This window comes from Panthera onca, chromosome C1 (assembly GCF_046562875.1).
Source record: "Panthera onca isolate mPanOnc1 chromosome C1, mPanOnc1 haplotype 2, whole genome shotgun sequence".
Taxonomy (NCBI): domain Eukaryota; kingdom Metazoa; phylum Chordata; class Mammalia; order Carnivora; family Felidae; genus Panthera; species Panthera onca.
Genome location: NC_138346.1, coordinates 162,423,813 through 162,438,338, shown reverse-complemented (window position 1 = coordinate 162,438,338; position 14,526 = coordinate 162,423,813). Strand labels below are relative to the sequence as shown.

The following is a 14,526-nucleotide window of genomic DNA, read 5'->3' as shown; positions in this document are numbered from 1 at the left end:
GCTCCAGGCAACACCTTCAATTGATTTGATTTTACACCTGATATAAAGTCCATTGGTCATCTCAGGCAGATGACTGTAAATGTTTTTTTCTGTAAGATCATGAAAAAATATATACCTTCTTTCATACTGAAAGAATTTGGAGCCTGAAAATAACTCGTTCATATTCATGTGCATAATAGCAAAACAAGTGCTAAAAGTATGAAAACTTGTATATCTTTAATCACAGATACTCTTTCTTCTTCTTCTTTTAGAATACACTGCATATAAATAGGCAAAAATGCATTTTACTTTGCAGCATATTCTCAGGAGAATTCAGCAATGGAAACTCCCCCAATTTCTTGACAACACAGAAAATTGGCATTGTCAAAAAAAGATGTTTCTTTGCATTTGACTTAAATATAGGGACATACACTAATATTTCTATTCTCAACTTTTTGCAACATAGATTTTATGTTCCATATCCTTCCACAAAAGAATTGAGTCAGCTTGTAAAAATTACATATACTTATGATGCAATTTCTTGCTTTTCTTTTTTCCCTATTATTTAAAATTCTACTGAGTATATACTTTCTAGAAATAAGATTACATTTAGAACTACACTCCTTCCAAATGGGTATGTTTCTTAACAGCATATACCATAGTATCTATATTTTATACTTACCCTCTTTTTGAGTGACCAGTCTTATTTCCAAATTTCCCTATATCTTTAAATAATGAGATTCTTTCAAGTATTTCAAAATGAGTAATTAATTGCCCAGCCTGAAATCTGCCTGGAATCAAAGTATTAATGCCTGAATTAATTTTCAACTTATAACTGTTTTCATTTACACCTACTTCCTCGGTAGTTATTTAAGGCAATTTCATCTTCCCTGTCTGTGGCTTATATGTTAATGTATTTCATTTTAATGAACACTCTTTAAGCTGTAGAAGTAGGCCAGACGCTATCAGAATGTGTCATAAGTGAAGAAATCTGACTCAAAGATAAAACTTTCAGATGAAAATGTTTAAAAGAAAAGGTACAATGGAGATATTTTTAAGTCAGAGATGAGACATAAGTCATCTGAAATATATTGCTATAACAGGTTCTATCCTTCTCTAGGAATTGAACAGAGATGAACATATCTCTTTGTGCATAGGTTTTAAAATTTTTACCCAAGACTCGTCGTACACACAAGCTAATCTGTCGAAAAAGTTTGATAGCTGATAGTTTTCAAAATTACTTGTTATTTCACTGAACTCTAATTTGAGTATGTAGATATAGCTCAAGGTTTTTATACTATTAGCATACTCCTAATAATTACATTTAATTTGGTACAAAATTATTGTCCTTGTTTAGCATATTTTCTTTTGTTAGCATCAAATATCTTCATCACAGGACATTTTAAAAGTAAGATTTAATAGTAAATTAGGCTTGCAAAAAAGGATTTTAATGCAATAACTCAAGTCAGTATCATAAATGAGGATTCATTGCTTTAATTAATACTGTGGAGAATTAATAAAAAATAATTTTGTTGTTTAGCTTTCATCTTTATGCCTTTCAGACACATTAGATGCTAGAGTAGGCAAATAAAAAATGGTTTATCATTATATAAATAACTTTACTTAACTTTTTAGCTCTAAAATATTTCTGTTTTAGAATACTAACTTTTTTCTATTATTGAAAATCTGGGCATTAATCAAGTATAAATGAGACAGGTGTCAATCAAGTGTTAATTGGAGATCATATTATTTGGCTAATTAGACAATATTATGTTGCTAATTAGAGACAATATTGTTAAAGAATGGAATACTAATATAAAATGAAACAACTGTATTATTCTCTTAGTACTACAGTTAGCAGAGACCACTTAATTATCCGTGAGGCAGTGACCTGTTCAGTCTGGGGAGGTGCTCTTTAGTTTTCAAGATAGACAATTCCTGTGTCAAGGAAGAATGAATCACTTAATTGTTCAAAAGGTGAAGAGTTTGTAGCCAGAAAAATCACTGTTATTTGGAGTTTCTCACCCTCCTGCATCCTATTATTGTTCTCAAGTTCCAAGAAGTACAACATAGTGTTTTAAATCTCTATTCTGGAATGGGACTCCTTCACAGACACCATTATCCTCCTTTTCCTGGTAAAAGTGGACAATCTAGAGGAAAAAAATTTATCATTTCTCTTAATGAGAAAATATATTTTGAGCACTGAATTCCTGGATTCTTTCTTCTTTGGATTTCACCAAGTAGGTTGCCAGAATCAAAGATGTCCTGCATGTAGAGCCTGCTAGAAGGTTGGAATAAGAAAAGTTCAGGCATTTACAGGGCACACTTTGGAGCACCAAATTCCCAGGAATTTAAGATCTTTTTAGTGTCTCTGGTAACACCAAGAAGTTACCCCCGAAAGTTCTCAGCAGTTTTACTTTACTATTCCTTCTGAAGCTGTCCTCTTTTGAAGGAATCAATTTTTCCTCCAATAGATAAGGAATAGCCACATGGAATTCAACTTGAGACAAAGAGTGACTAGCCTTTTGCACAACAGATTGAGAAGCCTTAGTTGAATATTGATGCTCTGCATTCCTCTCACTCTCAAATTACAAATTGCATTTTCTTTATATCATGCCCCAGCTTAAATAGTAACCATTCTCAAATATCTCTAAGTAAATATGTATTTCTTGCAAAGCAACTCTGATGGGTTGGTAGTGGATGTTTGTAGGCTGCAGTTGGTTAAATAGCAAAGATGGCCAAGGTTGATTAGCAATGTCTGCCAGAGGAGAAGGGTGGGAGAAGAAGATGCCCACATGCTATATTATGCTTCCTGTCTTAGAGAGAGAGAATTTCCTTTCTGAATCTTGGTTCATGATGATATAACTTGCTACATAAGAATAGACATTCTTAGAATGTTTACTTGTTGCAAAAAACATAAAGGTAAAGGTGACATATATTTATCCTCTGCCCACAGGGAAGAAGAAAATTAATCTGTTACTCTAGTGACCAGGAGTGAGAATTTGACAAGAGTACCACTGAATATGCACAGAGTATAGGAAAAGTTAGTCTCAATGCTTGAAGTTTAATATGTGGCCAAATTCTATTCCTTTCATAAGTAACTTATGAAAATGAAGTCAACAAAGATCCATTAAAGGAAAACAAATACAGTAAAACCTTGGTTTGTGCGCATAATTTGTTCCAGAAACACCTCGGTAATCCAAAGCACTTGTCGGTCAAAGCAAACTTCAAGAACCATGGCTCAGTTGTGGTCATGTGACGTTAGGCATCATGTACTAGTTGTATTACAAGACACTGCTCATTTACCAAGTTAAAATTTATTAGAAATATTTGCTCATCTTGCAGAACACTCGCAGAACAAGTTACTTGCAATCCAAGGTTTTATTGTATTCTCTAGTAAGACTATATGCACTCTATCTCTGAATGCGTGGAAATCATTTCTGGTGCTCCTTTCTTGCTCTCTGTAACCCTAAGAGTTGAGGATATCTTTAAATGTCCTTTACCTTAACTGGGCTATCAGTAATACGTAGGCTTGAGGAAGCTATTTTCTGTGATGTTATATAATTCAAGAAAATATAAATATAGATAATCTACTTGTTATGACTAGATCATAAAAGATGATACAAAGTTCTGAACTTGACATACTTAAAGGATATTATTTAATGTACTATAAGATGTCACTTATTAGACCTCTTCTCTTTAAATGAAAATAAAGTAGTTTTAGATGAGTTATGAAAGCCCAGATTCATCAAACTTTAATGCATAATAGTAGTCTCTATATTGCATTAAAACCTGGGGTTTCCATGCTGGACTTTTTTTGAAACATAGAATTCATATTTTTGGGTAATATGTCTGAAAATTTTTCTGCCTTATATGTCTGAGACAATCTGCTCATTGCCCACTGAAAAGATTGACCAGATAGAAAGTAGGAAGTGTTTGCTGAAGAAAGAGGCCCACACAGCTCTGTTAGTTAAGAGGAGAGAATTTCTCGACTCTCTGAAGAATTAATATGATGTTGCCATAATGTCAAATTGAATGTTATGGTTTATTTAGTAATTCCAGAAGCATTTACTCTGATAATGTATGAATCCTGGTGCACACGTTATCTTGTATATACACAAAATTCTGAGAAAAATCATTAATGTGCAACAATTTATTATTCTGTCCTCTCAGTGACAATGTTTTAAAATGAAGTTTTATCAATTTCCTAATTATACACAAAAGCAAATAAATTCAAACTCACACTCATAAAACCACACTCAGGAAATGAAACACAAAGAAAAGAAAGAGAGAGAGTTAAAAATAAACATGGACGGGAGGGATATATTCTGTTTTGAAGGTAGACATAAATGTTCAATTAACCTATTTCTCATGTCCTTTTTTATGACTACATATGGTGACAAATCTTCCTAATAAGAAGTGGTAAAAACAACAGATGTGTAAAATAGCAAAATAAAAACACCTCAACAGATGTATAATTTTTATTTTGCATGAAATGAATAGGAATGTGGAAAGTACATTTTGCAAAGCATAAAAAGCCCTTCATTTAGGAAAGCTATGAGTTAGAATGGTTTTAGAAACATTCTATGGATTGATTTGAAGAATTCAGGAAAGACCATGCCCAGGGCAGACACCTAAATGCTGTGAAGCCTGATTGTAGTTAAAAAATTAGTTCTTTAAGGTACATATAGTTCACCTCCCACATTTGTTTTCAAAAAGCACAAACACCTTTGGGAGTGAAGTCTGAGAAACAATCACTTTGAGGACTGGAAAGAGAGAAAAAGAAAAAAAAGAAAAGAAAAGAAAAGGAAAGGAAAGGAAAGGAAAAAAGAAAGGAAGGAAAAAAGAAAGGAAGGAAAAAGAAAGAAAAATAGAGAGAGAAAGAAAGAAAGAAAGAAAGAAGAAAGCTGGAGAAATCATGAAGAGAAGGGAAGCTAACAGAATCTTAAATACGGAGTTGTGTAAGGGCTTGGAATTGCTGATTATTAAGTATGGTGAAAGCGGGGAAATTTGGCTCTGTTCCAGACAAAAATTAGCTGGAGGTAGTATGGGAGGGAGGAGTGTCAAGTTCAAAAAACTTTGGAAGTTACATCAAATACTTGGAGGACATCAATCAAAATGAGGAAGAAAGAAAATATTGATAAGATATTTCTAGTCTTTCTAACTGTTGAATTCCATTAAACAAATTAAGTTGCTCATTAATAAGTCAAAATCTTTATTTTGACATACATTTTTAAAACTTTTCAATTTGAAATAAATTTAGATTTACACAGAAGTTGCAAAGGCAGCGCAGAGAGCCCACATATACCTCTCACCCAGCTCCACCATAAGATAATAATTACCAATAATCACTATAATTATTAATACTAAGAAATGAACATTCATACAATATCATCAAACTATAATCTTTATTCAAATTTTCCAAGTTTTTCCTTTAATGTTCTTTTTCTATACCAAGATCCAATTCAGGGTAGGTACCATGTTGTATTTAGTTTCCCTGCCTCTTTGATCTCCTCCAGCTTGTAATATTCCTTCAGTGTCTTTCATTACGTTGACACTTTGAAGAGTACTGGTTGAAATTCTGCAGAATATCCTTCGATTTGGATTTCTCTGATGTTTTCTCCTGATAAGAATAAACATATATTTTGGGAAAAATACCACAGAGCTTATGTACCTTTCTCCTCCTATCACATCAGGGGTTCATTATATTGATGTGTGTTATTACTGGTGATATTAACCTTAATCGCTTAGTTACAACAGTTTCTGTCATGCTTCTCCACTGTAAAGTTATTATTTTTCCTTTTACATACTCTAATCATTAGCAGGGAGTCACCAAATCCAGTCCATATTGAAGGGGAAGAGGAATTAAATTCCACCTCTAGAGGGTGGAGTAGCAAAGAATATGTGGAATATGTTCAGATCACCACTGTAATTAACACATATTTTGGAGGTGTCTGGTGAGCTCAGTTGGTTAGGCGTCCGACTTCGGCTCAGGTCATGTTCTCATGGTTTGTGAGTTTGAGCCCCATGTCAGGCTCTGTGCTAACAGCTCAGAGCCTGGAGCCTGCTTCGGATTCTGTGTCTCTCTCTCTCTGCCCCTCCCTTGCTCGTGCTCTGTCTCTTTCTCTCTCAAAAATGAATAAACATTAGAAAAATTAAAAAAATAAATATTTGGGGGCAGATACTTTGAAGATATAAAAATATCCCATTTCTATTTAAAAGTATTCCACTTATTTTAATATACATCAAATCTTACCTGCAGTAATTATTACTATGGTGTTCTGATGTTGGCTTTCGGTTTCCCTCATTCTCACATTTAATAATTGGAATTTTGTAAGGAAGGATTGTCTTCCCTCTTTGTCTATGTATTAACAATTTTTTATAGCAGTATGGACTGATGGATATTTATTCTTTCTTTGAATTGTAGTCCAATACTATCAATAGTTATTTTGCAGCTCAAATTATTCCAGTTCTGGTAATTTGGAGCTCTTGTGAGTAGTTCCTGTATCTTTTTGGCATGCCCTTCATCTTTTTTTGCCCCCACACTTCCTTACATATTGGCACCATAAATGTTCTATGCTTCTCTTGTATTTTCCCTGCCCAGCCCTAGAATCAGCCATTTCTCCAAGGATACCTGGTTTCTTTTATTGGACAATGGTATTAGGAACTAAGATCCGGGTGCTAGAAGTGCTCATTGCCACTGGAGTTTCAGTGTTTCTAGGCTTCTCAGGAGGCCATATTAGAGAATGTGTGTATGTATATTAACTCATATATACACACATTTAATTTTATTTCTGTATCTATCTATATATACATTAAAATCACATGAGTTCATATTGATATTCTCAACAATCAAGCACCACATGGTTAATTCTTGCATTTTGCCTTTGCTTATTTGTAATTTCTTTCTTAGGCAATGGGAAAGTTGACTTTTATTGTCTATAATATATCTACTTATTTGCCAATCCAAGTACACATGCAATATTAGTTTCAAAACTGCTAACCCCTAATCTTATGAGAAATGAATTTACCAGCCAGAGTACAGTTCATTTTCATCTTTAGCCTTACAGTATCAAATCAAAAGACAAATTTACAAAGTTCCTTAAATCAGCTCCTTTCTTCCTCACTCATTTTGGTGTGGTTAGGTGATTCATTTGTTACACGGTTACATTCATTTATCACAGTCTGAATTCCATCTTGGATTTCCCTGACATCTGGTTTGATTTTTAAAAATTTGCATACAAGTTTGCTTTTTATTGTGTACATTTCTGTATTTTGATAAAGACATAGAGCTGTGTATCCATTACCACAGCACCACATCATCCCAAAATTTCTGAGCAAAGTATTTTGACACAAATGAACCAAACAATAACAGTAATAACAGCACTTTATACTATTAACTAAATTCCTAAAATATGTATGTGAAGTACCTGGAAGGTTGGGTTGTGATTGGCTCCAGACAGATACCACCAGTTTCACAGAACTTAATACTGAGAAATACACTATCAAGTACACACTTTCCCACACCATTATCTATTAAATCACCATATATTTTGGATTACCATTCTGGCAAAAAAAAAAAAAAAAAATCTTCAGGGATTCCAAATGCTGTGTATACTTCTCAATCCACAAAAGACTGCCGAGATCTCAGCTTGGAACTGCTTTTCAACCTTCTATTCTACCATTTTGCTGTCTGCCTTTTATATCCTAAGACTTTTTCAAAGTATTGTGTGAAGGCCAGCTGTACCACCTTCACTTCAAGCTCAAGCGTCCACGGTTATCACCTACACAGGTATTGCCTTACTCCTGAAGAGGCAGTGGGCGTGGTGGGGGTGGTGGGAGTAATGATGATGATAATAACTATATTTAGAAGTTATCATTTATAAAGAACTCTTATATGTACTTTTCTAAAGAAGTTCTACATGCACTTTTCTAAAGAGTTTTCATAGGCAGCTTACAATGATCCTGAGAGCTATAAAGGCACCCACTATTACAATATCTACTTAAAGATGAGATTAAAGATTAAAGTAGATTAAAGAGTCTACTTAAATTGAATCTCAGAGATTATCTCCAGGCTCTAACGTTAAAAAATAGCTGGCCTAGGACTTGAACCCACATCTTCTATTTCATATTTCTTACCCTCCCCATTATCTATGTTGAAACCTTTCAGTGCTATCAGCGGAGAGAATAAATAAAAACAATATTCATTACATATGGTATTAATATGTACCAGGCATTGAATAATTTTCCATCTTATCCAATCTAATGACATTCTTTCAATGCTGTAAGGTAAATACTACCAAATGGAGACACTCGTATTCTAACAATAACTTTCCCAAAGTCACCCCTAGATTTCAATCTCAAATTGCTTGAGCACAAATTCCATCTTTCCATAGGATCACACTAGATCTTGTTAGAGTGATTATAAATACCCTTAGCTCTCAAACCCAGTGTTTTGTGTCTCATGAAGGTAACCGTTTTGGGTTTCATGAAGGACTGGCCAAGATTCAGTATATAAGCCAGTATATAAGAAAGGATTTAATACTATATAAAAGGGTGAGCTTGATATCCATTCTCTTCTCTGAAGTAGCAAAGATTCTTCTGATTTTAGTCTCCTGGATCTCTGAAGTCTGGACCTAAGCCTTAAGAAAGAGTGAAGCTTTTGCTAGCTAGCTACAACTGGGTTTGAATCAGGGCCCACTTTGCACTAGCCGTATGGAATTGGAAAAGGTATTTAATGTCTCTGACACTCAATTTTATGTTCTGTAAAATTGGGAACTATGTCATAATGTTGCAGAAAGGATTAAATAATATGTTGTACATAAAATCCTTAGCACCTTGGCTATAGGTATGAGATCAAATCTTAGGACAGGCAGCTTTTAATCTTACAAAGCCATTACAACAGTCCCACTTTTCTGTTAGCCAATAAAGTGGTCAAGTAAGTTGAGGAAGTTTATCGTGAACATAATCAAAGCAAGCCTTTAACAAAGTCCAATGGTCCTATTATTTTTGATTCGGTATTTACATTCCAAATGTTTCCACAACCACTCTGATTATACATCCTGTTCTGTTTGGGAGCAATCCTTATGTAATTTTAAAAAAAAATTATTTATTTTTGAGAGAGTGATAGAGAGGGGGGTGGAGGGGAAGAGAGAGCAAGAGAGAGAAGAAGACACAGAATCCGAAGCAGGCTCCAGGCTCTGAGCTGTCAGCACAGAGCCCAACATGGTGCTTGAACTCACAAACTGTGACATCATGACCTGAGTCAAAGTCAGACTCTTAACCAACTGAGCCACCCAGGCACCCCTATCCTTATTTAATTTTTAATAGGACCTTCTTTTATTGTCAAAAGTTTTCAATTTGGATGATAAGCTATATGATCACACTATTTAAAAGGGTTTACTAGTTCCTCTGTCTTTTACTCCTTAAAAATAAGCAGAAGAGACCTACTGAACTGGATGAAACTATGTGCTCACTTGAATTTATAAATACTAACCACAAACCAGATTTGAATGGATAATCCTAAACTTTTTATACAATAACAATAGAGCAGCTATTAAAACAATCATTTGAGTAGAAATGTTTAAGATCCCAAATTTTCACTATCATTGTTTCTCCATATACTTTGGTATTTGTTTGTTAGTTCATTTATTTGAGGGAGAAACAGAGAGAGAGGCAGAGGGAGAGAGAGAGAAAGAATCTTAAGCAGACTCCATGCTCAGCATGGAGGCAGATGTGAGGCTTGATCCCATGACCCTTGGATCTTGACCTGAGCCAAAATCAAAACTCAGATGTTCAACCAACTGAGCCACCCAGGGTCCCTCCATGTACTTTGGTGTTTAAATAGCTAAAGATGACCATGAATCCTGGAAACATAGATAGTTAGAGTCCTGTGTGACCAATCATGTTGAATTCTAGAGTGTTCAGAGTTGAACAGATGGCTTAGGTGTCATTTTAGTATCTGTTCTGCCTCTTTCAAAAAGAGAAAAAAAAAGTGACAAAGTATTCTTTTTAGATCTTTCTTTCATGAATATGCATAAATATAGCATTCATGAATCACTGAGATGTAGGAGACTGTTAAATTGCATTTTTGCTAGAGTTTAAAAAAACATATGAGTAACCATACTTTTGACTCTGAGTAATTACAATTCCTTACTTAGAGGTCAATTTTTGAATCTGTTCCACTGTTGGCTTATGGGATGAAGTGAAATGGAAGCACAAAGGCACACTAATGATGAATTATTAAAGTTCTTTTTATTCCCTTGTGGCTAAATATCTTTCTAGTTAGAATGTAGGTGCCAAAGGTTTGATTCAGATTATCATGAATAAATTATATAGATTATTTAGCAAAATTTAAAAAGATAATGAGAGAGTGAAAAGAACAAACTTTCTTATTAGAACTTATTCTGCATTGTTAACTTTTCTGTTATTTTGACATCTATTTGAAAGAATGACCCTAGAAAAATTTTATTTCCTTCTTTAAAATTCTTCACGTGTACTTCAGTATTTTTCCTGGTTGTAGGACAAAGATAACAAATATATTGCACTGCTTATCATTATTCCCATCATACACCTGCAAATATTAATAATCTGGATTTTTTCCAGATTGTTTTCATTATTTCCAGTCATTTTCATTCCACAGCATTCAAAGGATATACTTCCAAATAAATAGCACTAGAATCCAGATGAAAATCTAAATACTTTCTCCAGTATATATTTACTAAAGCACAAGGTCTTTGAGTTCTCACTTACCTTTAAGAACTGCTGTAGAAAATTACTTGGGTATTTAGCCTAATTGTTACTTTATACTTGAGGGACTCCATTCTCTTTCCTTTTAAATCACTTGAAAAATAGTATCTTTTGTTACATAATGCCGTGTCAATAGTCTTAAAATCTCAGTGACTCCTACAACATTCATTTCTTGCCCACATAATTTGTTGACTGTAGGTCAACGGCAATGCCGCTCCTTTTCCACGTGTCTTCTTTGCTTTAGGGTAAGGTCCAAAGCATATCTCTTACCTGGCTTAGGTCCTTCACATTGCTGAGGGAAAGTCTGAGAAAGAACTATCAATAGTTCTTGGGGCTTTTGTCTAGATGTGGTATACACCATGTGTGCTATTTTATTGGCCAAAGCAAGTCACAGAGCCACTGGAATCGGTGGCAGGGAGGAGTTGCACATCATTTAGAAATTGGTAGATGTATAATTGTCTTACAGGAAGGAAGTGGGTATCTGTGAAAAATAACAGTATCTTCCACAAGCATGTATTTCTTTGTTTGCTTGTTTATTAGAGAGCTATTGTTCCAGGCAACATACTGGGGCAGGAATAATAGGGCTACCTTCTACTTAAGTGCAGCAAAAGAAGATTTCAGGTTTCCTGCTGACTCTGGAAGATACTTAATCTTCTGGAAAGACATATCTACAGCTTTTGCCTGGGAGCTGGTAGATAAATGGACAGTTCATGAACCCAAGATATGGTTGATTTTTCCCTCAATGTTTTTATGCTGCTTTGCACCTGGACTCTATGAGCTAGATCAGAGAAAGCCCACAGAGCATTTTTGCAGAATAATGTCCTAAATGCCCATGTAATTTTAATTATAGACCAAGCTTAAATGGATAATTTAAAATATGCTCCAATCATACAGAGGGAGAGTAAATTATCTTGTATTATTTACTGAAAGAACTGGAAAGACAAGTAAATGGTTGCTAAGCCTTTTGCTATCACTTGGAGAAATAAGAGAGTATCAAAAATAGTAAAACCATGAGCCTGAAGGAATGTAAGAGTGGGATTTATTTATTTTTTGTCACATTTTCATAACAGAGGGAAGTTTGAAATAAGCAGAGGATTAGAATTTTGCAGGGAACACTGTCTTTCTAGTGTAAAGAAGGGTGACAACTTTAATCAATAATTTTTACCATTTGAAATCTGGCAATAGTGGCTGAAAGAAAGAAAGAATAACAGTGCTGAGTGAAAGTGTGGGGGACTTGTCCCAGCAGGTTGACATGAGATGACTTGAAAATGATACACTGTTGGTGTCTTTTGTCCTGACTGTAGGTGATAGATGACTTTGATACAGAACGGGCATGCTGATCAGAAAAATAAAGCAAAACAAAATAAGAAAAACAAAACCAACCTTCCAATCTATCATTTCAAAGTAAATATGTGCTTATGTTTGTAGGGGAAAGAATGAAGGGCTAAGGCATTCCACATTTATTAAAACCTCTACTCTTGCCACTGGAAAGATTTGGCATTACTTGGGAGCTTGTTAGAAATGCAGAATCTTAGGCCCATCTCAGACCTACTGAATCAGAATCTGCATTTTAATAAGATTCCCAGGTGATTTGCATGCCCTTTAAAGCCTGAGAAACACTGCTCTAGGATGTACAGCTCCATGCAGGGGAATGTATGTATACCATTTTATGTAATCATCACCATACATACATTTGTTTCCAGAATTTAAGAATTAGGGAACTTAGTATCAGGTCTCATAAATTGGCGAGATCTTCTACATGGTAACTAGTGAATCTACTAGTTTTTATTTCCCTCAGTCTTCCATGTTCTCTTATTGGAATTTTTTTTCTCTAAAAACAGAAAAATAAAAGCTCTGTTTCTTTAGCACCTCAGTTCTCTACAATTCAAAACTCAGTGTTCCCTCAACTCTCATTTTCTCTCTGCTCCCTCTCCTCCTTTTGTGCTCACAAGTACAAAGATGTACTTCAGGCACTAAAAACTAAAAACAAGTCAATAAGTTGATCACAATTTTTTTTTGTAGTTCAGAGAAATAAGAAAAAATTTTATGAAGAACTATGTTTTATCAGTTCTGGATATCAATAGTTTTCATAAACTTTCCAAGGCCACAATTAATATGTGGATACTATGGACTATTGATAAATCTGTCTCACAAGGATAAAACTGGAACTCACAGATTATACAATCATTGACTCAGAGCCAGTAAAAGATTTAGAGATAACTCTCTCACATGTCCTGAGACCTCTGGTGATTTTTCAAGCTCTTCTATTGCAGAGCTGTGGTTAAAACCCAGGTCTTCTGATTCTAGTTTGGGGTTCACCTATTTCTCCTACATATCACAATACTCTAACGAGAAGCCAAGAGTGCCTGTTAATTAGAAATGATTAGGAAAGCACACAAATTTTGCATGGTATTTTCAGGGGAAGAACCAGTCCTGAAATCCTGTCCTTACACCGGCCAATGGCCTTTTTACTGATAGGTAACCAGGTAGAATAAAATGGTAGTAAAGAAAACACTCCCTGATGGTTCCTGGGAGGAAGCCATGCTTCCACTGCTTTGAGCCTTTCTATAAATTTTATCCAGAAACAGGGTAGGATCACATTCCCACCAAGATCCTATTTGACTTAATCCTTGGCTTGAGGTTACTAAAGAATTATGGCATATTCAAAAGAAAAGAAAAGGAAAAAATAAACAGCTGGAGTTTGTGTGCTTGTGCATGCTTCTATGTATATATATACACAATAGTTTAAGCCTGACTAAGACTTTTATGATTCATGTCATTTCTTGTATACAGACTTCATCACGGTTCTTAGTGGTTTTCGGTAATAAGCTATTTGCTTAGCAGGAAAAATAAGTCTCTCCCTATGATTGCCAACATTGTACTGGTCTCTGTGTAGAGCGTATTTCCTCATCAAGAACTCAGGCCCTCTAAATAGGACAGCGCAACCAGTATTGGCATGCAGACAAGAACACACAGAGAGCACCAGCTGATTCCTGAGTTTCTTCACCAGGTACACAGAAAGACAGAAAAAAGAAACAGTGCAGGAGCTTGGTGGGAAGAAAAGGAATGTGAAATAAATATGATGGCACAAGTGAAATCAGAGATATTGAAAAAGACAGAATATTAGTGGAGGCAGCAAAGAAGTGGATGAGGCTAGAGAAGATAATGTTCTTAGGAACATTGTGGGTAGGAGTGTCCTCTTTAACAGACTTATATCAACCTTCAAAATTTTCTAAATTTATTTTTGAAATTCTGCATATTTTGATAGTATCTTCCTGTCGATCTATGTCCACACAGAAGTAAAACCATAAAAATATACGCCATAAGTTAACATAATGTCTGGCACACAGAGAATAAGGCCACTGAAGACAGAGGCAGAGATCAGGGTGATGGTGCCACCAGGCAAGGGACACTGAGGACTGTTGGCAACCACCAGAAGCTAGATGTGAGGCAGAGAACAGATTCTCAGAGACTCTGGGCCAATCATGCCAAGATCTTGACTATGGACCTCCAGAACTAGGAAGGAATAAATTTCTGTTGTTTTAAGCCACCCAGTTTGTGGTAATTTGGTATGAAATCCCTAGGAAATTAATACAGATATTTAAGTGAACGGATGACTAATAATACCTTTAATATTTCCAAGTATTTGAATTTCTAATATGTTATTTTGTCATTCAAAATAAGTGACCACAAGATAAAACAAAATAATTTATAGCATTTTCTGTACTTTATAGGTAAGGAAACTGAGGCACAGAGAAGGCAGCAAGTAGTAATAAAATTATTAGCCATCTTTTTTAA

General features: G+C 34.9%; 1 protein-coding gene across 3 annotated transcripts in view; it reads right to left on the bottom strand.

Annotated features, from left to right (window-relative positions):
• Positions 1 to 14,526, bottom strand: part of NEGR1 (neuronal growth regulator 1) — an 855,325-nt gene that overhangs the window by 130,577 nt on the left and 710,222 nt on the right. The window contains exon 7 of one of the 3 annotated variants that reach the window (XM_060626825.2): positions 5,451 to 5,602. The exons of the other annotated variants lie outside the window; for them this stretch is intronic. Within the exon in view, the coding sequence (XP_060482808.1) occupies positions 5,526 to 5,602 (77 nt within the window). The 3' untranslated portion in view covers positions 5,451 to 5,525. Of the gene's footprint in view, positions 1 to 5,450; positions 5,603 to 14,526 lie in introns of those variants that run through there. 3 annotated transcript variants of the gene reach the window in all.